Raw genomic sequence first — 21942 nt, 5'->3', positions numbered from 1 at the left:
GCAGCAACATTGGAGATCTCCCCTCCCCCAATGACATACTTTTACCAACCTATCAATGTACCCATTAGGATTTAAAAAAAAACATGCACAGGATAAAAATGGTAACCATCTTCCTGGCTTTGATTCTGTAAAGAATTGCATACAGACAATCGCAGTAAGGAATGCACCAGTACAACAGAGGTACAAAATAACACAACTTTCCCAGCCCGGGGGAAATGTTCCCCACTTATACCCCTGGCTGGGAAAATGTTTCACTCTTGACTGTGCATCGTGTGACCAGGAAAAAACCTAATGAACTAACTGGGAGAGAACTAGAGAACATTTCTCTTGTGTGACCAGGGCCTTATATACTTATTTGGAAGTAAGCTATTTTGAACTCATTGGGACTAATCTGTGAATAGATTTATGTGGGATTGTACTATAAAGAGTAACCAAGTCTCAAAAAGACTCTGATGGCACCATGTATAAATTACTGGGCAAAGATGTAAAAACCTCACTACCTAATATTGTTCTGTTGGATTGCTTTGCACATATGAAATGATGAAGGAGCCATATACTGCAAGGGGTGGACTCTATGGTGAGCTCTAGCCTGCTCCTAGTCCTTATCCACTTGTGCTCTGGCTGTCTTTTTATAGCCGATGTGCCACAGAAGTATCCACAGCCTAAAAATGGCCAGAGACAGATCTCTGGAGATGAGCAGGAAAGGAGAAAACAGTCATTCAGATGAAAAAAAATGAGCAGGAAGTAGCTTTAACAAGTACAAAACTAAGCAAAACCTTCTGTAAACTCACATGTGTATTTTCATCTCTGTTGTTTTGCAATGGTGGCACTGAAGTGCAGTCTTTAGCAGGCAAGAAATTTGCTCTGCTCTCATAAAAAAATAGTGACAGAGACTAAGGGCAAGACTCCCTGATCTCAGATCCCTAGGAACTGAACATAATTATAATACATACAGCTTCAGTATCTGATACCTTCAAAGGTTCCACAAGTTCCAGGGTATGCTTCAAATAAATTAAATTTGTTATTTTTGACTCAGATGCATTAACCTGTTTAGAAAGCAGAGAAAGAGGGCACACTTTATTATCGCTCTACTGTTGTTCTAGCATAATGTGGCCTATATACATTTGTGCTTACTATCATTGCTGCATGTGTCTCAGTTTTCACCTATATCTCCTCTGTGTGCATCATATCTAAATGATGTATTAGAACTGTTATCTAACTTATTTTCATTTTCCTTATTGAAGCTGCTTATGCCAGTTGTTTCTAGCTTGCTACTACTGACTCATTATCATTCCCTTACCTCCAACATATTTTCCATGAGTATATGGCCACTAGACCATTACAGTTGAATGTCTGTGCAACATTCTAGCCAGAATCCTGTTTGCAAATATGAAGGACAGCAGCTCTGTTGCTAGATTACTCCACGCTTGCTACTCTGATTTCTGGCTTGCAGTTACACAAGCTGGAAATCTCTCCACTCAATATACTGGGGCTTTCCGCTTGCACAACTGCATGCACAACAAGCCACTGCACAGGGAAAAATCAAGCATGTTGTTTTTCTCTCTTCATGCAAAACAGAGCCACCCCAAAGTAAGAGAAATCTGTATACTTAGGGCACTCTGTGGTTAAATACAAGTATATTCATTTGTAAATTGAAAGAACTGTTTCACCACAGATAATCACTAATAATTGCTACATTTAAAAGGTTAATTTCAGAAACAATATTGCTACATGATAAAAAGGTGTCTAGTAGGAATATGGTTAGCACAGCACAATGCAAAAAAACAAAAAAACAAAAACCCACAGAAACATATGGAGATCAGCCCAGTCTAATCATCCTCTCCCTGCCTTTTCACAAAATCTAGCTCTTTCCATGGTAAAAATCACTCTGTATGCATAGTTAAAACAGTATCTCTGTTTACAGTTACTATTTATAGTTAGTCAGAAGAAAAAAGGGGAAAAACAAGGCCACTAGTCCTCCATGCTTGCTTCTCAGAGGATGATCAGATAAAGAGAGTTAAAAAAGCAAGGTATAGTGGATTATTATAACCAAAATGGCAAAAAAGAAGCTGAAAACATTTTTAAATGAGTTAAAAGAAAAGAAAAATCTAAGGTCTTTAAGACTCCAGTAAATGAACGAAGAATAAAGCCATAGCTGAACTCGCTATATGTTTAATAATAATATCTGCCAATTTTTGGGCATCATTTAGATCACTGGTTCTTAACCTTGGGTTACTCAGGAGTTTTGGACTGCAACTCCCAGAAGCCTTCACCACCAGCTGTGCTGACTGGGGTTTCTGGGAGTTGCAGTTCAAAAGCATCTGAGTAACAAAGGTTAAGAACCACTGATTTAGATCAATAGTCCCCAACCTTTTCCCAACCATGGATCAGTTGGGGGTGTGCCTGCAGGGGGCAGAGCTCGCTTGGATACATGTTGCGCTCACAGGGGAAGCAGCTCGTGTGCATGCACACGTTGCACTCATGTCACGCTCACAGGGGTGGAACACACTCACTCGTGGGGGGTGCTCACAGGGGGGTTAGGAGATCTGTGTCCATGGCCCGGTCCTGGATAGGCTGCGGACTGCTGCCAGGTCACAGACCGGGGGTTGGGGACACCTGATTTACATTTTATTCATACTGTAGTTAACAAAGGTAAATGGCAAAAGGCACAGTGCTTTCATTTGTAATTTAAGCACACAAATAAACATGCATACACACACATATACAAAATTTCCCACAATAAATACAGATATGAATAGTGATGGTGGGTACACATAAATAGCAGCTATTCTTTATTGTTCAAAAAATAAACCTACCGTATCTTGCTTTGGAATTTGAACTAATACAGAGAGTAATTGTTCAGTGTCCAGGAATCTTGAAATAACTGAAAAAGAATACAGTATTTCACCTCAATTCACAACTGAATTAAATCTGGGATGTAATCTTATTACTATAAGTGGAACCGGCAGAAAGAGAGGTTACTTACCTGTAACCATAGTTCTTTGAGTGGTCCTCTGAGAATCCACACAAATGGGTTAGACTGCGCCTGCGCAGGACTCCTCAGAATATTCTAGAGCTTAAAAACATGTGATTAGTAGGATGTTCCCCTGTGGCACGCATGCTCCGCCCACCTGTAATACCTCAGTTCTGAAATGTCCGCTGCTGTCAAGGCTCTGACTATAACAAAGCTCAAGACAGCAAGTGATGGACAGAGAGGAGGATGGGCGGGATGTGTGGGTTCACAGAGGACCCTCAAAAAACTATGGTTACAGGTAAGTAACCTGTCCTTCTTCGTGGCCTCTGTGAATGCACACAAATGGGTGACTAGCAAGCTAACTTACCAGAAGGAGGGCTGTCACGCTAACAATGAAGTCAGCACAGCTCTGCCAAAACTTGCTTCTTTCTTGGCCTTGACGTCTAGACTGCAATGTGTCACAAAAGTCCAGGGTGTAGACTATGTGGCTGCTAGACAGATGTCAGGGACCTCAATGCCAAGAAACCAGGCTGTAGAGGTGGCCACAGCTCTCGTAGAGTGTGCCTTTAGCACATCTGGTGGAGTCTTGCCTGCCAATTCATAAGCCAACGTAATGTAGTGACAATCCATCTTGAGACCGTCTGTGAAAAGGCAGGAGAACCCTTACATGGGCCAAGGAAGGACACAAAGAGTTCAGGAGAAGTGCCGAAATCCTTAGTCCTGGAAATATAAAATGCTAAAGCGCGATGAACATTGAGGGAATGGAGCATGCATTCAACATCAGAAGAAGGAGATGGAAACAACATCAGGAAAATAAGAGGTTGATTAATATGAAAACTTGAAATCACTTTGGGAAGAAAGGACATGTCAGGGTATAAGACAACTTTGTCTGAAAAAAACTGAATATAAGGAGTATCAGATTGAAGGGCAGCCAGCTCGCTTGCTCGATGTGCGGAAGTTATAGCCACAAGAAACATAGTCTTGAGAGAGAGAAGTTTGAGATGCGCAGAGGCATGGGCTCAAATGGAGGGCGACCAAGAGCATGGAGAACAACCTGGAGAGACCACTGAGGGAGTGGAGGTCGTACAGGTGGATGAATGTTCCGCAAACCTCTAAGAAACTTCTTTAGGGTTGGGTGAGAAAATAAACGAGAAGTCTCAGATCCCACAGGTTGATAAGAGACTATTGCGGAAATATAAACCTTTAACATAGAATAGACCAAATCTCGATCAAACAGATAATGAAGGAACTTGAGGAGGATCTCTAGTGAAACGGGAACCACAGGTAGGCTCCTTGATTCAACAAATTTAGAGAAACTATCCTATTTGTAAGAATATAACAATTTAGTAGGAGGCTTCCTGGCCTTATCCAGCACCTCCGCTACGATGGGGGGGATTCTCTATGCTGTGAGGTGCACAGATTCCAGGTCGGGATGACAAATCCGGCCTCTGTCCTGAGTCAGAAGGGACGGCTGGAGAGGTAACGAACCCAGAGGCCATGGATCTGACAGGGATGAACCATGGTTGGTGAGGCCACCATGGGGCTATTAAGATGGCATTGGCTCGCAGCTGACGGAGCTTGACAATTGTCCTTTGGATGAGAGGAATGGGAGGGAAGAGATAGAGTAGTAGTATACTTTATTATGGTCAAAGACCAGTAAAACCAAATCAATATAAAATAGATACATATAATTATTGTTTCGTAAAGTCGGGCAGGGTAATAAAATTCCATTAAAACATGATAAAACAACTCCTTCTTTCCAAATAATAACATAATTTATCCTTAGTATAGGTAAAACCTCAGGCAGTGTTATATTAAAAACATTATATTGTCCAACTAAAATCACCTACCCAAACATCTGTTTACGAATAACCATTGCTGCAGCACAGAATTTGGCCACTTGTCTTGCAATATAAGTAGAAAGAGAAGGAGATTGCCTCAGTCCACCACGAAGGCGTTGCCAAGAGAGTTCACGCCTCTTCCTGTCCAAGAGCAAAACTTGCTGCATTTTGCGTTGGTCTGATTGGCAAATACATTGACAGCAGCCTACCAGGAGATGAGGGACAAAGGTCCACCAGGTAAGTTGACAAGCTAACTCTGGGGTAACCAGCAGATGTTTGGAAGGATGGTCTAAGAGAGGGTTAAACTGGAACAAGTACGAAGCCTGTAAGGAACACATTTTGAACCTTGTATTTTGAAGCACAGATGCAGTTGAAACCATCAGACCTAGAAGGTGTTGCGCATGGTGAGCGGTGACTGTGGCTTAATGTTGGAAGGGGCGGATGGCTCACCTCAACTTGCGCATCCTTTCAAGAGGAAGAAAAACTCTGGCCTTGATCGAATCGAGGTGCGCCCTGATGTAATCCATTGTTTGCAATGGTTTGAGATGGGATTTCTTGAAATTGACTTGCAGTCGGTGGCTAAGTTTTTATTCTCAGTTGTAAGAATTCGTAAAATGTTATATTAAGACAACCACATGACTCCAGTTTTATACTGCTCATATGTTCTAATGATTTACTTATTCTGTATATCTTATATATTTTTATCTTTGTATTTTTGGGTCTATGACCATATAATAATAAAAAAAAACTTGCAGGTCGAGATCTGCCAGAGTATGAAGAACAAAGATGGAGTCCCTTTGGGCTGTGCCGTATGACACTGCCACTATCAACTAATCATCTATATACGGAAAAACCATGAAATTGTGTAGATGAAAGTAAGCACCCACAGGGGCCAGACACTTTGTGAAAGTTCTTGGCGTGGTGAAAAGCCCGAAGGGGAGGGCACAGAACCCATAGGCTGTGCCTCTGAAAAGAAACTGGAGATATTTGAAGTGATGTTCATGGATGGAAATATGGAAGTACATGTCCTGGAGATCTATGACTACAAACCAGTCACCTGGAGAAAGATTTGAGGGTGACCATGCAAAAATGCCTGGGATGAATATAGGTATTGAGGAGTCGCAGGTCTAGGATAGGATGAAGACCCCCACCTCATTTGGGGACGGTGAAATAACAAGAATAAAAACCATTTTGAACATCTTGGGAAGGTACTCTTTGCATAGTGTGCTTGTATTTTGTATAGTGTGCTTGTATTTTGTCCTCCAGAGCAGGTGAGTAAATCGTATGTTTGAGACAACCAAGAAGACAAAGTTCTGTGAACTCTAACAGGTAACCGTAATGTATGATAGCGAGCACCCAAGTGTCCTTGGTGACAATGGACCATTTGTCGAGAAAAGGGGCTAGCTGGAGATGATAGGGACAGTCAGTAATCAGATTCCGATAAATTAAGTCAAAGATATTGTTTATTTTTCCTTGCAGGACGACGGAAAGCTTGTCTATGCTGGGCTGGAGCCTGGGACTGGAAAGGAGGAGGAGCAGCAGAAGACTGAGGAAAACTGGATCTGTCAGGAGCCAGAGCTGGATGGTTTATAGGGCTGCTGGTATGCTTGTTGGAAAGTAAAAGGCCTAAGCCACTGGTTACTTGGTATCTGAGTAAGAACGGGCGGTCTTGCAAATTTTGTGTAAGTTATCCATCACCTCATCTGTCTTATCATAGAAAAGGCCAACGCCATCAAAAGGAAGGTCCTCAATGCGGGACCTAGCGTCGTCAGTGATCCCCGCTGAATGCACTCATGCATGTCATCTGAGGGCAATGGCAGAAGCTAAGGATTATGAAGCAGTGTCAACCATATGGTGGGATGCTAAACGTTGCTATTTAGTCAGAGTAGTGGCCTCCAGGTGGGTATTGAGGGCACTGGCTCTAGTCTCCTCAGAAGCAGACTGAAGAACTGGAAGGATCTTGTTCCACAGTTGCCTGTGATAAGCCCCCATTGCAGCCTGGGAGTTTGAGACCCTCATGATGAAGGAGGCAAGAGAATACAGACGACAACCTAGTATGTCCAGCTTTCTACTTTCCCTGTTGGTAGGAGTGACTGTTGATTGGTTACTGGTGCGGCACTGATTGGACTGCACTATAATGGAGTTGAGAGAATGATGTTTAATGAGGAACACCATGTCTGTTCCGTGTGTGCAGTAGCGGTTCTCAACACATCTAGAAATTTGTAGGGATGTAGATGGTTTGTCTCATGATTCTTTAATAAGGTCCAACATAGATGGAATGAATGCCAGACTCAACTGAGGGGATTTATCTTGATTTATGTCATCAAAGACAGGTCCTGTTTAGGAGGAGAAGGTTGCTCAATATTGAGCTCCAATGACTTGGCGATCTGAAGGATGAGTTGGGAGCAAGACATAAAGTCCTCAAATGGGGATAGAGGATGAACATCTGCAACATCCGAATCAGGAGCTGGTAAGATTGATGGAGACTCCCTGGAAGCTTCAGAAGGAGGAGCGTGCTCAGAGACCATCAAGACTGACAAACCTCTAGAAAGGCAGTGAGGGAGAACAATGATGAGCTCGAAGTGCAGAAGTCGAAATCTGAGGAGTCAACACCGAAGTAGTAGCATGGCATGATGAGATGGACCTGGGGATAGGAGCACTCGAGTGCAATACCGAAGCCGCTGGTACCAATGACGTGTGTGGACGTTTCGATTGAACTGGTTCTCAAAGGACATCAGACTGAGGCAAGCTATGTTTAGAAGCATACTTCCTTGGTATCGGCGGTACTGGGTCAAATGGTAATACTGTCGATGTCGACGCTAAAGAGGAGGTGATGAAGGTGATTGAGAAGAGTTGGGAGAGGCGTAAGCGTAATGGACGTGTTTAGGTGGTCTGTAATAATCCTTAATGTAACAAGGGTCGAGCTTGTCCAGGCAATATCAATGCCGATAGGTATGCCGATCCAACTCTGCATAGAGGGGTTCACCATATTCCGACACCGAATGGTGTCGGGATTGACGAGGAACAAGAATCACTTCTCTATACTGTGAATGTTGTCGAGCTGGAGAGATGTGGCAATGTTCTGCCGATCACTTCCACGAAGATTGAGGAACCGATGCCTCTGAGTTACTGTTGCCCGCCCGATCAAAATGGGGCTAGAATGAGCCAAGACCGGGCTAGAGATGACATCAACCTCAGACAGCCATGACATGGGAACAAGGTCAGTATCGATATCGAAGCTTGAGCCTGTGGAGGCGGTCCTGACTCTCCAGCCTCCGAATGGAAATCCGAGTCCAGGATGTCCCTTGACAACTCCTCCAAGATCTGGGACGGGAGGGAAATGTGAACAGCTGGAGGTTCACGGGGCTGAATAGACTTAGACACCCGTTCAGTCTTCTTTTGTTTACCTCCATCCTTCTTCTTCTTCGGGGTATGATCCATAGTAGAGACCGAAGGCGCCTTCGACACTGAGGTCAATGTCAGTGCCAAAGAAGTCTTTGGCCTGGACGCCTTAGATGAAGTCTTCGGAGAAGAAATAGTTGGAGTCGACTGAACAGAGAGCTCAGAACAAGGGACGGGGAAAAATAGGTTTCATTGCGGGACTGGAAGGTCTCAAAGATTTTTCTTTTTAAAAAAACTTATATTTTATTATATAACAAACAGACAGACAACACATACAAAACAAAACACATAGGGAAGTGTTTACCATGACACAATATCCAAAATATAATCCTGACTGAATAATTAATTGTGTTACAGTGCTAAAATCTTAGCCTGTTATATTCTGTACTCATATTTATTTACTCTTCCCACAGATATGATCAAAGTACAGTGGTGCTCCGCTTGACGATTATCTCGTTAAATGAGGAAATCCCTTGACAACTAGTTTTTTGCAATTGCTATTGCGATCGCAAAACGATGATTGAATGGTTTTTTTTTCATTTGACGATGATCGGTTCCCTGCCTTGGGAACCGATTTTTGCACTTAACGTTGATCAAAACAGCTGATCGTCGGGTTTTCAAAATGGCCGTCCGCTGTGCAAAATGGCTCCCCGCTGAGTTTTAGGGTGGATTCCTCGCATTACAGGCACCGGAAAATGGCCGCCCTATGGAGGATCTTCGCTGGACGCTGAGGTATTTCTCCCATTGGAACGCATTAACCGGATTTTAGTGTATTTCAATTGGCTTTTTACTTTTGCTTGATGGTGATTTCGTTCTACAGCGATTTTGCTGGAACGGATTATCCTCGTCAAGCGAGGCACCACTGTGGTTGTAACTGGAGCTTGAGAAACGGTTTGTTAGCTTCTTACAATTGGGACAGGGGTGAGTCTAGTGTCTCTCACTGAGACAACAAGCAGCAGTTGTGGCCATCAGTGAATGGAATTTTATTGGCACGTCGCACAATGCTTGAATGGGCCTGAAGAGGCCATAAAAATGTGGGAAGGTACGTGGGGAAAGACAAAATGAAAAGATAACTCACAGGGAAACATCTGTAAATGAAAAACAGATGAAGTCCGATGATCCAAGAATCGTAAACATGAAACAGTCCGTAAGAGCAGAGAAATCCATGAGATAAGTCAAGAAATTGCTCTAGTAGTCGCAAAGGAGTCTGAACAGCAGCAGCTAAAAGGAACTGAGGTATCAGGGTAGGCGGAGCATGTGTGCCATGGGGAACGTCCTACTAATCACATGTTTTTAAGCTCTAGAATATTCTGAGGAGTTCTGCACAGGCACAGTAATACCCATTTGTGTGGATTCACAGAGGCCACAATCTTAATTGGAGATGGTGGGGTCTCAGGAGAGGCAAAAGAGATCTACTACCTCATTATCAGCCTGCTGGCTTACAGTAGCCAAGGCAAAAGTTGGGTGGTGGTTTCCTGGGTTTTTCAGAAAGGCAGATTATTGCTTTTCCAGTTCCCTGCCATACTACAACATTGGGGCTGGCATAGCTAACAGGTCTGAATTGGTTTTGGATTTTGTTCATATGAGGCAGTAAATGGCTTCAGAATTCACAGGTGCTGGTCCCTGTACTGGTCACAAAGCACTCTTTTTTAGGGATTTTCCCTGACTAAAGGTCACAGATTTCTACCCATTGGGGATTACAAATGGACATCTTCTACGAACAGACATTAATTTGTTATTTTAACCCTATCCAGACATTTGGAACTGTCTTCTGAATCACATTATATGAAATCTAATGATTTTTTTAAAAAAGAAGTTACCTTCTCACTTTGCAAAGCAAGAATGCTGTTACCAAAACAGAAAAATGTTAACTTTGCCCCAGGATTGCGTTAACACAAGGACTTGCTCAAAAAGCTTCAGACAGAAACCTACCTATTCTATTTTTTAAAAGATGGGGGAAAGTACTGGATAGAAATTTAAGGCATTTGGTGGAGAATCAGTATTTGCAAATCCAAAGCATAGAATTTAGGGACAAGAGGTGCTTGGTGCAGAGGAACTGCTATCCCCACAACTGCCCCGTTGCTCCCTCTCTTCCCATCCCATTAAACAAACATCAGCGCACCTACATACATTTTTCTGCCTCTGCTCAAGCGACCATACCACATGAACCAATGCAAATTCATTTGTATGTAAAAAAGTAGATTTTTTTTCAGGGAGGCGGGACTCTGGATTGATTTGCATTGACACTGTGTAGTAAGCACAAAATAATATGAACCTGACTATCTCAATTGTCAGTGCAGTCATCGCCTAAGGTAAGTAAATGATTGATGCAACTACTTTTCTTCCTTTTTTTTGCTTTTAGTACAGTGGTACCTTGACTTAAGAACTTAATCCATATTGGCACTGCATTCTTAAGTCAAAATGTTCTTAAGTCGAAGCACCATTTCCCATAGGAATGCACTGAAAGCCATTTAATCCGTATCTGCTGTTTTTCATTCTTAAGTTGAGGCTAGGTTCTTAAGTCAAAGCATTAGTTGCCATAGGAACTAATGCAAAGCTGGTTAGTCCATATCTACCACTAGGGGGCGGGTTTTTAAATTTTTTCTTCTTCTTTTGACCTAAGGTGAACTTAGGTTAAAAAAAAAAGGGCAGGAAAATTGTTGTTTTGTTGTTGTTGTTGTTGTTGTTTTGTTTTTAAGTCGAGGCTCCCTTCTCAAGTCGAAGCAACTTTTTGTGAACAGAGCCGTTCTTAACTCGAATCATTTGTATGTAGGGACGTTCTCAAGTCGAGGTGCCACTGTATATGTATGAAACAGAGAATTGGTCTATTGTATTATCAAGTTCCTCTTCTTAAAGTCTCTCTGTGCATGTTACTTATAGATATATAGCTAGTTTTATATACTACTTTTCAGCCTCCATAAAGATCCCCATAGGAAATATAAATACAGTAGAACCTCGACCTACGGACTTAATCCATATTGGAACGGTGGCTGCAGGTCAAAAAGTCCGTATGTCGAGGCTCCATTTCCCATAGGAATGCATTGAAAACTGATTAATCCATAACCGGCCGAAGAAAAACAATTACTCGGCTCCCAGCAGCAATGGCGGCAGCAGTGGGGGAAGTCCAGGAGACCGAGCATGGCTGGGATCGCCTGGTGCAGCTCAGCTCCCAACAGCAGCGGCGGCAGGGGAAGCCTGGGAGCCTCCCTTTCCCTAATTGTTGGGGCAGAACAGCTAAGCAACCTCTTTGTCTACAAATGGTTAGCAATTTGAATTTCCCGCCCTTTTCCCCTGCCTTTTTCTTTTTGTAAGTGGAAGCTCCAGCTGCAAGTCAAAAGTTAAATTTTGCAGCTGGAGCAGTCCACAAGGCAAAAAGTCCGTAGGTGAGGACGTTCGTAGGTCGAGGTTCCACTGTAGTTACAAAGAGAAACTTTGCAATATGTTATTCTGAGATTCAAACCTCACTACCTGAACACCTTTTAAAGAGGCATATAAAAGCCATAAACTATTGGAGAAAAAGGGATGGGGAAAATGTGAGGGATAAAGGTATGAGTTTTTTTAAAGGGGAAAAGGGGCAAAGATAGGGGGAAAAACAAAGTGGAAAGTGGAAAATAAGGTAAATCAGCAACTTATTCAAAAATAGCATCTTTAGAGAAAAACAGAAAGCTCCAGAGAAATCTTGCCATTTTGAGGAAACATCTCAAGGGACAATTAGAGCATGCATGGGGAGAAGTTTCTAAGTAGGTTTAATATTTCCAGAATGTTCCATATGTTGAACTGAGCAGGTACAGAATCCAATGTGTGAAACACAGAAGACCACGAAGAGCTATTAGATTTGCAAATGAAAAATCAGTATCTTGTACTATCCAATTTCCACTGTACACTAATGCTGCAATCCTATGCTCATTTATCCAGGGGTCAGCCTAATTGAACTTAACAGGGCTTACTTATTAATGGAAAGTCACATGTAGGACTGAGCAAGGGTTAGCTTGGGGGGTATGACACTGGGAGGAATTAAACCTCATAAACCCATTTTCTCCAATACTTTTCCTGTTCCATTCAAATTTGGTGATCCATATGCCTGCAGTTTAATTGTAAAAAAACAAGCAAACTTCCGGAAGTGCATTCATGCATTTGACCTACAACAACAAACTAAGGCTGAACTAATGATACATTAATGATATTAATGATATTTAAAAAATCTGTTGGAAAAAAGAAATGATATACTCTGACCAATCATTTATTACAGGAAACCTTTTATGGTTTTTATAAAGTAATATTTGATTACCTGACTGAAGACCAAAGAAAAGCTCCTCATCCTGAAGTAGCTCTTGAACAGAATCCAATCTAGTGTTAATGCTATCAGCATCTATCAGAGGCTCTAAAATATTAGACCTAAGTCGGCGGCTTCCCCCTGGTGTTTTAGTATAATTTAGAACTCCAAAAAGAGTGTGGCCATTCCTTTAAAGACAGTACATATTGGAAAAATCATTTCACAAAATAAAGTTGATACAAACCATTTTAACAGTGTATATGATCAAACAAATCTAATTTTGCAACTAAGAAACTAAAAAGCTGGACACCACATTGAGAACAGGGTGTGAAGCAGTTCCCACTGGGGATATATAGACTCCTCTCCTATGTCAAGGCATCCCAATTCAAATCATTTTATTGTCCATTCATTTAAAGCTCTATTCATTTCAATGGGCCCGATTTATTTCTATTTCATAATGCATTGTTTCTTTTCCCATTGGAGTTGGATAGGTAAAATTATTGCTTATATCTCATTTTTGTGTTCATATTTCCAAATAAATAGCGATTAACAGGAAATAATAAAACTTAACAGTCTTACAAACTTGAAACTTTTAATTAAGATTGGAAAAAATCTGTTTGAATGGATTCACTCATGAATATATATTACAAAAGAATTTTGAGCCTCATAAAAGGCACTGGTGAATAATATTGTATCATAACGGTAAAGGTAAAGGTTCCCCTTGACAATTTGTCCAGTCGTGTCTGACTCTAGGGGGTGGTGCTCATCTTCGTTTCCAACCCATAGAACTAGCATTTGTCTGAAGACAATCTTCAATGGTCACATGGCCAGCACAACTAGACACAGAACACCGTTACCTTCCCACCATGGTGGTACTTATTTATCTACTCGCATTTTGAATGCTTTCGAACCGCTAGGTTGGCGAGGAACTGGGACAAGCGATGGGGGCTCACTCCATCGCGTGGATTCGGTCTTACGACTGCAGGTCTTCTGACCTTGCAGCACAGAGGCTTCCGTGGTTTAACCCGCAGTGCCACCATGTCCCTCTCATATTGTATCATACTCACAACCTAATCCTATGCATATTTACTTAGATATTGATCCAACTATTTTAGATTAATGCCCCTAGTAAACATGGTGGTGAAAATCCTGTTCATAACTTTCAGTCCATTTATAGCTGGAAAATAGAGACTCTACCATGAATCTCAGTGGGTTCATGTGCACAAACTGGTTTTGTGCATGCATGCATGTCCCTCCCCATGAGAACTATAGCATTATGAATATTATGCTAAGCAACAGGATTTCAGCCATCACATGGAACCTCTGTCTTTATTACACTTTCAGCTATTAGACGAAACAAAAGCTTAACAGTATAGAAACAGCCCTAAAAACATTTCACAATGTGCTTCTTCCACTTGTTTTGATCCTTTTCAGCTGGGAGTTGTGCGCTATGTGGAAAGAATAAAGGTGACAAGAAAGTCTGGAGCCTATAGTGTCTTTCACCTCACATTATTCTCAGTACAGCAGCAGATTGTAGGGCTTGGGAAAGAGTACTGGTGGCTTTTAAAGAACTGCTCTGATCCTGCTCTTCACGTAAGGGGAATACTCATGCAAAAGAGAATTCAGGGTTTTATTATGCAAAAAGTACATAATATATTAAAACACTTTCAGCACATCCAAAAACATTGTTGAAGATCAAAGTCATGCATCTTGCCTATTAATCTGTGAATATAAATATATCAAAAGTTTCTTTCAGAGTAAAAAGTTTTGTTTCTCACTGAAAACAAAATAATTTACTCAGATTGCTACAAATGAAACTACCGTGGTTATTCCATCTTGGTAATCCTCTCTTTAAATTAATTGTTTTAAATTGAAATTGTAATTGTAATTTTATGATTTTATATATATTTTATACTGTTCTGTTTTATTTTGTAAGCCGCCCCGAGTAGACATGGTCTAGAGGGGCGGGGTAAAAATCAAATAAATAAATAAATAAATAATAGAGACAAAGTTGAACTAATCATTTGTATAGCTGTTGTCAAGAAATATAATTGCTCAAAAATATTATGCTTCATCAATAAAAACGAGGTTTCTCTTTTCAAGAATTTATACTGATAGTATACTGAACCTAATAGCACTATTTACCAGTTGTGTCTATACTGGGAACAAGAAAAGGAAGAGATTAATATTGACAGCAATGCACCTCTTAGGAGTGCCAAGATTTTTCTACAGGACAGCCCAAACACACAGGGCACAGAAAATACATTCAGTACTTTCTACTTCATACAGCAAAGAAGGCAACTATTATTATATTTCCCAGGACTGCCCATTTTAGGAAATTCATGAAGTGAATGAAAAAAGCATATTTGGAAAAAAAGAGAGGTTATCTACCTGTAACTCTGGTTCTTCGAGTGGTACTCTGTGAATTCACACTAGCGGGTTAACTCTGTACCTGCGCAGAGATCTCTGGAATATTCTAGAGCGTTATGCTAATTTATGTAGGAAACCCCCCCCTCCATGAAGTCCGCCCGCCCTCTAGGCACCTCAGTTCTATAGGTAGTTTGTCGGTGCATAGTTAACGCAGGAGTGACAGACAGAAGGGAGGATGGGTGGGAAGTGTGAATTCACAGAGTACCACTTGAAGAACCAGAGTTACAGGTAGGTAACCTCTCTTTCTTCGTGGCCTCTGTGAATGCACACTAATGAGTGATTAACCAGCTTACCTCAAAAGCAGACGGATGTCATGACATGATCAAAGACAGCACAGCCCGTCCAAAGGAGGCATCAGCTTTGGCCCTCAGGTCTAGTCTGTAGTGGGCGGCGAATGTGGATGGCGTGGACCATGTGGCAGCTCTGCAAATGTCCGGGAGGGGAATCCACGAAGGAAAGCTGCAGATGTGGCAGTGGTTCTAGTAGAATGAGCTTTGACGCCATCAGATAAAGGTCGTTTGTCAATTTGGTATGCCAGCTTAATAGTGGAAACCAGCCACCTGGAGATAGTTTGTGAAGACACATGGGAGCCCCTGTGAGGGGGGTGCAGAGATACAAAGAGTCTCTTGGACTTTCGGAAAGAGGCAGTCCTGGAGAGGTAGAAGGAGAGGGTCCTCTTTATGTCTAGAGAGTGTAATGATCTCTTGAGGTCTGTTGTGGGGGACAGAAAGAATGTGGGAAGAATAACAGGCTGTGACAAATGGAAAGTTGACACCACCTTCAGTAGGAATGAGACGTCTGGGAATAAGGTAACCTTATCAGGATGGAACTGGAGAAAGGGTCGGTCCTCAAAGCCGCGAGTTCCGAAGCTCTACGCATGGAGGCAATAGCAACGAGGAACAGCGTCTTCAGTGAGATAAGGTATTCAGACGTAGTGGCCAGTTGCTCAAATGGAAGGCGAGAAAGGCAGTTCAGTACCAGAGAAAGGGACCACTGTAGAGGTGGTGAAGGAGCAGGAGAGCGCATGTTGGTGATACCTTGGAGAAACTGAGTTTTGGGTAACGGAAGAGCATGGAGGCGTCTTGAGGTTTGCGGTTGGTGAGCTACAATTGCAAATAGGTAGACTTTCAGTGTTGAGAGAGATGATTATGAAAAAGGTGGGATAGAAACTGTAGAAGTGTCGAGGTTCGTAGACGAGGTTGGTAAGTTGAGTTGCTTAGCAAATTTTGTGAAGCTAGACCACTTGTAGTACAGTTTAGTTGTGGAAGGCTTCCGTGCATGAGGATCTCATTTACTGAAGCGAGATTCTCCAGGCTGTGAGATTGAGAGTTCGTAGGTCTGGGTGGTGAGTTTGGCCATGGTGTTGTGAGAGCAGGTGCAGGACCAGCGGCAGTCAGAAGTAGTCGCTGCTCAGTGTTTTGAGGAGTGTGAACCACGACCGTCTGGGCCATCGAGGGGCAATCAGGATCACGTTGGCTTCGCTCTGCCTGATTTTGGCTATGGAGCGCAGAAGGCTTCTTCATGGATTGCTGCCTTGTCGTGGCGAAGGGGCTTGAGTAACTCAGAGAAACTATGGGCTATGCCGTGCAGGGACACCCAAGACGGACAGGACATAGTGGAGAGTTCCGACTAAACGCAATCCACCTGGAGTAGGAAATGGCAAGCCACTCCAGTATCTTTGCCAAGAACGCCCCATGATCAGAAACAAAAGGCTAAAAGATATGACGCTGGAAGATGGGCCCCTCAGGTCGGAAGGCGTCCAACATGCTACTGAGGAAGAGTGGAGGACAAGTACAAGTAGCTCCAGAGCTAATGAAGTGGCTGGGCCAAAGCCGAAAGGACGCTCAGCTGTGGACGTGCCTGGAAGTGAAAGGAAAATCCAATGCTGCAAAGAAAAATACTGCATAGGAACCTGGAATGTAAGATCTATGAACATTGGGAAGCTGGAGGTGGTCAAACAGGAGATGGCAAGAATAAACATCGACATCCTGGGCATCAGTGAACTAAAATGGACAGGAATGGGCGAATTCAGCTCAGATGATTATCATATCTACTATTGTGGACAAGAATCCCGTAGAAGGAATGGAGTAGCCCTCATAGTCAACAAAAGAGTGGGAAAAGCTGTAATGGGATACAATCTCAAAAATGATAGAATGATGTCAATACGAATCCAAGGCAGACCATTCAACATCACAATAATCCAAGTTTATGCACCAACCAGCATTGCTGAGGAGACTGAAATTGAACAATTCTATGAAGATTTACAACACCTTCTAGAACTGACACCAAAGAAAGATGTTCTTCTCATTCTAGGGGACTGGAATGCTAAAGTAGGGAGCCAAGAGATAAAAGGAACAACAGGGAAGTTTGGCCTTGGAGTTCAGAACGAAGCAGGACAAAGGCTAATAGAGTTTTGTCAAGAGAATAAGCTGGTCATCACAAACACTCTTTTCCAACAACACAAGAGGCGACTCTATACATGGAAATCACCAGATGGGCAATATCGAAATCAGATTGATTATATTCTCTGCAGCCAAAGATGGAGAAGCTCTATACAGTCAGCAAAAACAAGACCTGGAGCTGACTGCGGTTCTGATCATCAGCTTCTCATAGCAAAATTCAAGCTTAGACTGAAGAGATTAGGAAAAACCACTGGGCCACTCAGGTATAATCTAAACCAAATCCCTTATGAATACACAGTGGAAGTAAAGAACAGATTTAAGGAACTAGATTTGGTGGACAGAGTGCCTGAAGAACTTTGGATAGAGGCTCGTAACATTGTCCAGGAGGCAGCAACGAAAACCATCCCAAAGAAAAGGAAATGCAAGAAAGCAAAGTGGCTGTCCAACGAGGCCTTAGAAATAGCAGAGAGGAGAAGGGAAGCAAAATGCAAGGGAGATAGGGAAAGTTACAGAAACTTGAATTCAGACTTCCAAAGAATAGCAAGGAGAGACAAGAGGGCCTTCTTAAATGAACAATGCAAAGAAATAGAGGAAGATAACAGAAAAGGAAAGACCAGAGATCTGTTCAGGAAAATTGGACATATTAGAGGAACATTTTGCGCAAAGATGAACATGATAAAAGACAAAAATGGGAGGGACCTCACAGAAGCAGAAGACGTCAAGAAGAGGTGGCAAGAATACACGGAGGAATTATATCAGAAAGATGTGGATATCCCGGACAACCCAGACAATGTAGTTGCTGACCTTGAGCCAGACATCCTGGAGAGCGAAGTCAAGTGGGCCTTAGAAAGCCTGGCTAACAACAAGGCCAGTGGAGGTGATGGCATTCCAGTTGAACTATTTAAAATCTTGAAAGATGATGCTGTTAAGGTGCTACATTCAATATGCCAGCAAGTTTGGAAAACTCAACAGTGGCCAGAGGATTGGAAAAGATCAGTCTACATCCCAATCCCAAAGAAAGGCAGTGCCAAAGAATGCTCCAACTACCGTACAATTGCACTCATTTCGCACGCTAGCAAGGTTATGCTCAAAATCCTACAAGGTAGGCTTCAGCAGTATGTGGACCGAGAACTTCCAGAAGTACAAGCTGGATTCCGAAGAGGCAGAGGAACTCGAGACCAAATTGCTAACTTGCGCTGGATTATGGAGAAAGCCAGAGAGTTCCAGAAAAATATCTACTTCTGCTTCATTGACTATGCGAAAGCCTTTGACTGTGTGGACCACAGCAAACTATGGCAAGTTCTTAAAGAAATGGGAGTGCCTGACCACTTTATCTGTCTCCTGAGAAACCTATATGTGGGACAGGAAGCAACAGTTAGAACTGGTCATGGAACAACTGAGTGGTTCAAAGTTGGGAAAGGAGTACGACAAGGCTGTATATTGTCCCCCGGCTTATTTAACTTATATGCAGAATATATCATGCGGAAGGCTGGACTGGAAGAAACCCAAGCCGGAATTAAGATTGCCGGAAGAAATATCAACAACCTCCGATATGCAGATGATACCACTCTGATGGCAGAAAGTGAGGAGGAATTAAAGAACCTTGTAATGAGAGTGAAAGAGGAGAGTGCAAAAAACGGTCTGAAACTCAACATCAAAAAAACGAAGATCATGGCCACTGGTCCCATCACCTCCTGGGAAATAGAAGGGGAAGATATGGAGGCAGTGTCAAATTTTATCTTCCTGGGCTCCATGATCACTGCAGATGGAGACAGCAGCCCTGAAATTAAAAGGCGCCTTCTTCTTGGGAGGAAAGCGATGACAAATCTGGACAGCATCTTGAAAAGCAGAGACATCACCTTGCCAACAAAAGTCCGAATAGTCAAAGTTATGGTTTTTCCTGTCGTGATGTATGGAAGTGAGAGCTGGACCATAAAGAAAGCAGACCGCCGAAGAATTGATGCCTTTGAATTGTGGTGCTGGAGGAGGCTCTTGAGAATCCCCTGGACTGCAAGGAGAACAAACCTATCAGTTCTAAAGGAAATCAACCCTGAGTGCTCACTGGAAGGACAGATCCTGAAGCTGAGGCTCCAGTACTTTGGCCATCTAATGAGAAGAAAAGACTCCCTGGAAAAGACCCTGATGTTGGGAAAGTGTGATGGCAAGAGGAGAAGGGGATGACCGAGGATGAGATGGCTGGACAGTGTCTGCGAAGCAACCAACATGAATTTGACACAACTCCGGGAGGCAGTAGAAGACAGGAGGGCCTGGCGTGCTCTGGTCCATGGGGTCACGAAGAGTCGGACACGACTAAACGACTAAACACACAGCGCAGAAGGAGCGGGAAGGGAGGGAACATGTAGATGAGGTCCATGGACCAATCTGCCATCAGAGCATCTCCCATGGATTCGCATCCGATTCTGCCTCTGGAATAAAAGATGTCGCATTTGGTATTGCTGGGGGTTACAAACATGTCAATGTCGGGAGTTCCCCAGCAATTGCAAAGGTTGAGGTATATCGGAGGCAAGATGGCGCCGGCAGCGGGCGGCTAGCGTTTTTCCTCCGCCGCGCCGGTTCGCCTCTTGTGCTCTTTTGCCATTTTTTCTTTCTTTTCTCCCCCCCTCCTTCTTCTCTTTCTTTTTCTCTCCCCCTCCCTCTATCTGGACCCCCTCCTCACCCCCTAATTGCTGGCTGCCGGATCGAGTGCGGGGTCGCGGGGCTGGAGCCGGAGCTCGGACGCGGAGCCGGGAAGAGGTTTGATCTAGGCTTCCCGGTCTCGGCGGAGCTCGGACACTCGGGTGCCTCGTCGTTTCCAGGAGGTGGTGTTTTCGGGCGCTTTCGCTTTCGCGCCGCTTGCGTGCAGCTTGGGGAGCTGATCTGGCATTGTCGTGGAGCTGCCTTGCCTGAGAACGGGCTCTCTGGTTGGGCTTGAGACAGCCCTTTCTGAGGGAGAAAGGTCCGACTCTGGTGGCTGGGCGCCCTTCCTCCCCTGATGGTCTTCGCTCCGACCTTATGGTCAAGGTCCTAGCTTGGAGCCGCTCTATAAATTCTTCTGGGACTGGCTGCGGAGACCGCACTGTTTGTGGGATTTGTGGACCACCGGCTGCTGTGGCGTTGAGGCGGATTGTCTGTGGCGAGGTGGCGGAAGGAAGATCTTTATCGTCCAAAGTCTGAGCCAACTTGCTGGACGGCCGCCATGTTGGGCTCCCTGCGGGTGGCTCCCCTTCCAGCTTCGGACTGCTCATCCTGCCTTTCCTGGTTTAATTGTAAAAACATCTGGTCACCTTTCCAAGGAAGGGTAAGGGGGAAACCAGGGACTAACCACTCTTTAGCCTGGTTTTTGTTGCCCCCGACGCTGCCTGCGCTCATTATTTTGAACCAACTCGTGAGTAACATCTTCACTTCGGCATTCTCTTTGGACTTAATACCATCCCAAACAGCCTTTGAAAAGTTACCACCATTATTAAGTACATCAAGACCAGTAAAACCCAAAGGACAAGGCTGTGAGGTGGTAGAGGATGGACTTGATCTAGATGGGGGGGGGGTTAACACTCTTACTATTTATTATGTCATTTTATGCTTTTAATACATTATTTAATTTAAATTAATTTACTTTGTATTATGTTTATATTTTGTATGATAACGTATTATGTTTATTTGTTAAGTTTCATACTCTTAGCGTTTGTCTTCTAATTTTTTTTTTCTTCTTTTCTTTTCTTCTTTTTCTTCTTTTTCTGTCTGGCATGGAGTGGGAGGCCTGCTTGCCCAGCGAGGGGCCTTTTAATATTCCGGTGGTCATGGGTAGAGGGCGATATGGCGCTGGCACAGCCCCTGCTCGTGTTAGTAGAACAGCGAACAGATGTTTGAAGGCTGTTCACTGTTCTGAGGCTGTGACCAACCCCCAATATCGAGGTAATCAGTTCAGCCAGCCTTCCACTCTAACCCTGGTGCTGTTGAATGCCAGGTCTGTATCGAATAAACCCCAGTTGATTCATGATCTTATCCTGGAGGAGGATGCAGACCTGGCATGTATAACCGAGACGTGGCTCAATGGGGAGGGTGGTCCTCCCCTAGCTCTCATCTGCCCGCCTGGTTATGATGTCCAGCACCAGGGTAGACTGGAAGGACGGGGAGGGGAAGTTGCCATTGTTTATAAATCCAGCTTGGAGGTTACCAGGCGCTCCTCGGTGGTGAGGCCGGGTCTAGAGGCGCTCCACGTGTCGATAGGGGCCAGGGATGGAATTGGGATTTTGCTGGGCTACCGCGCTCCCTGCGACCCAGCCACTTCCCTTCCGGAGCTGGCCGACTTTGTCTCCGCGGCACTGTTGGTTTCCCCAAGGCTTTTGGCCTTGGGTGATTTCAACGTGCATGCGGAGGCAGAGGTTACTGGGCCAGCTCTTGAGTTCCTGGAAACCATGGCTTCCTTGAACATGTCCCAGCATGTCAACGTCCCCACCCACGTGGGTGGCCATACTCTGGACCTGGTCTTTTCCTCCAATTGGGGCGAGAGTGGTCTGATGGTGGCGGACCTGGTGTCAGTCCCCTTGTCATGGTCAGATCACCACCTGATTAAATGTAACCTCACAGTGGCCCTCCCCCTCCGCAGGGAGCAGGGGCCTA

The 21942-nt window shown here is 43.7% G+C and overlaps 1 protein-coding gene across 6 annotated transcripts in view; it reads right to left on the bottom strand.

Moving 5' to 3' along the window:
* The window catches only part of MSH4 (mutS homolog 4), a 78105-nt gene that overhangs the window by 25382 nt on the left and 30781 nt on the right, over window positions 1-21942 (bottom strand). For all 6 annotated transcript variants that reach the window (XR_012086456.2, XR_012086455.2, XM_072997813.2 and 3 more), the window contains 3 exons: window positions 12506-12678; window positions 2817-2884; window positions 972-1046 (listed from right to left, as the gene is read on the bottom strand). Coding sequence is in view for 4 of the 6 variants with exons in the window: in XM_072997813.2 (XP_072853914.2) it covers window positions 972-1046; window positions 2817-2884; window positions 12506-12678 (316 nt within the window). In the remaining 2 variants the exon portion in view is untranslated. The remainder of the gene's footprint in view (window positions 1-971; window positions 1047-2816; window positions 2885-12505; window positions 12679-21942) is intronic.

Source organism: Pogona vitticeps, chromosome 4 (assembly GCF_051106095.1).
Source record: "Pogona vitticeps strain Pit_001003342236 chromosome 4, PviZW2.1, whole genome shotgun sequence".
Lineage (NCBI taxonomy): Eukaryota > Metazoa > Chordata > Lepidosauria > Squamata > Agamidae > Pogona > Pogona vitticeps.
The sequence above is the reverse complement of the archived record's forward strand: the minus strand, read 5'-3'. Positions and strand labels throughout refer to the sequence as shown.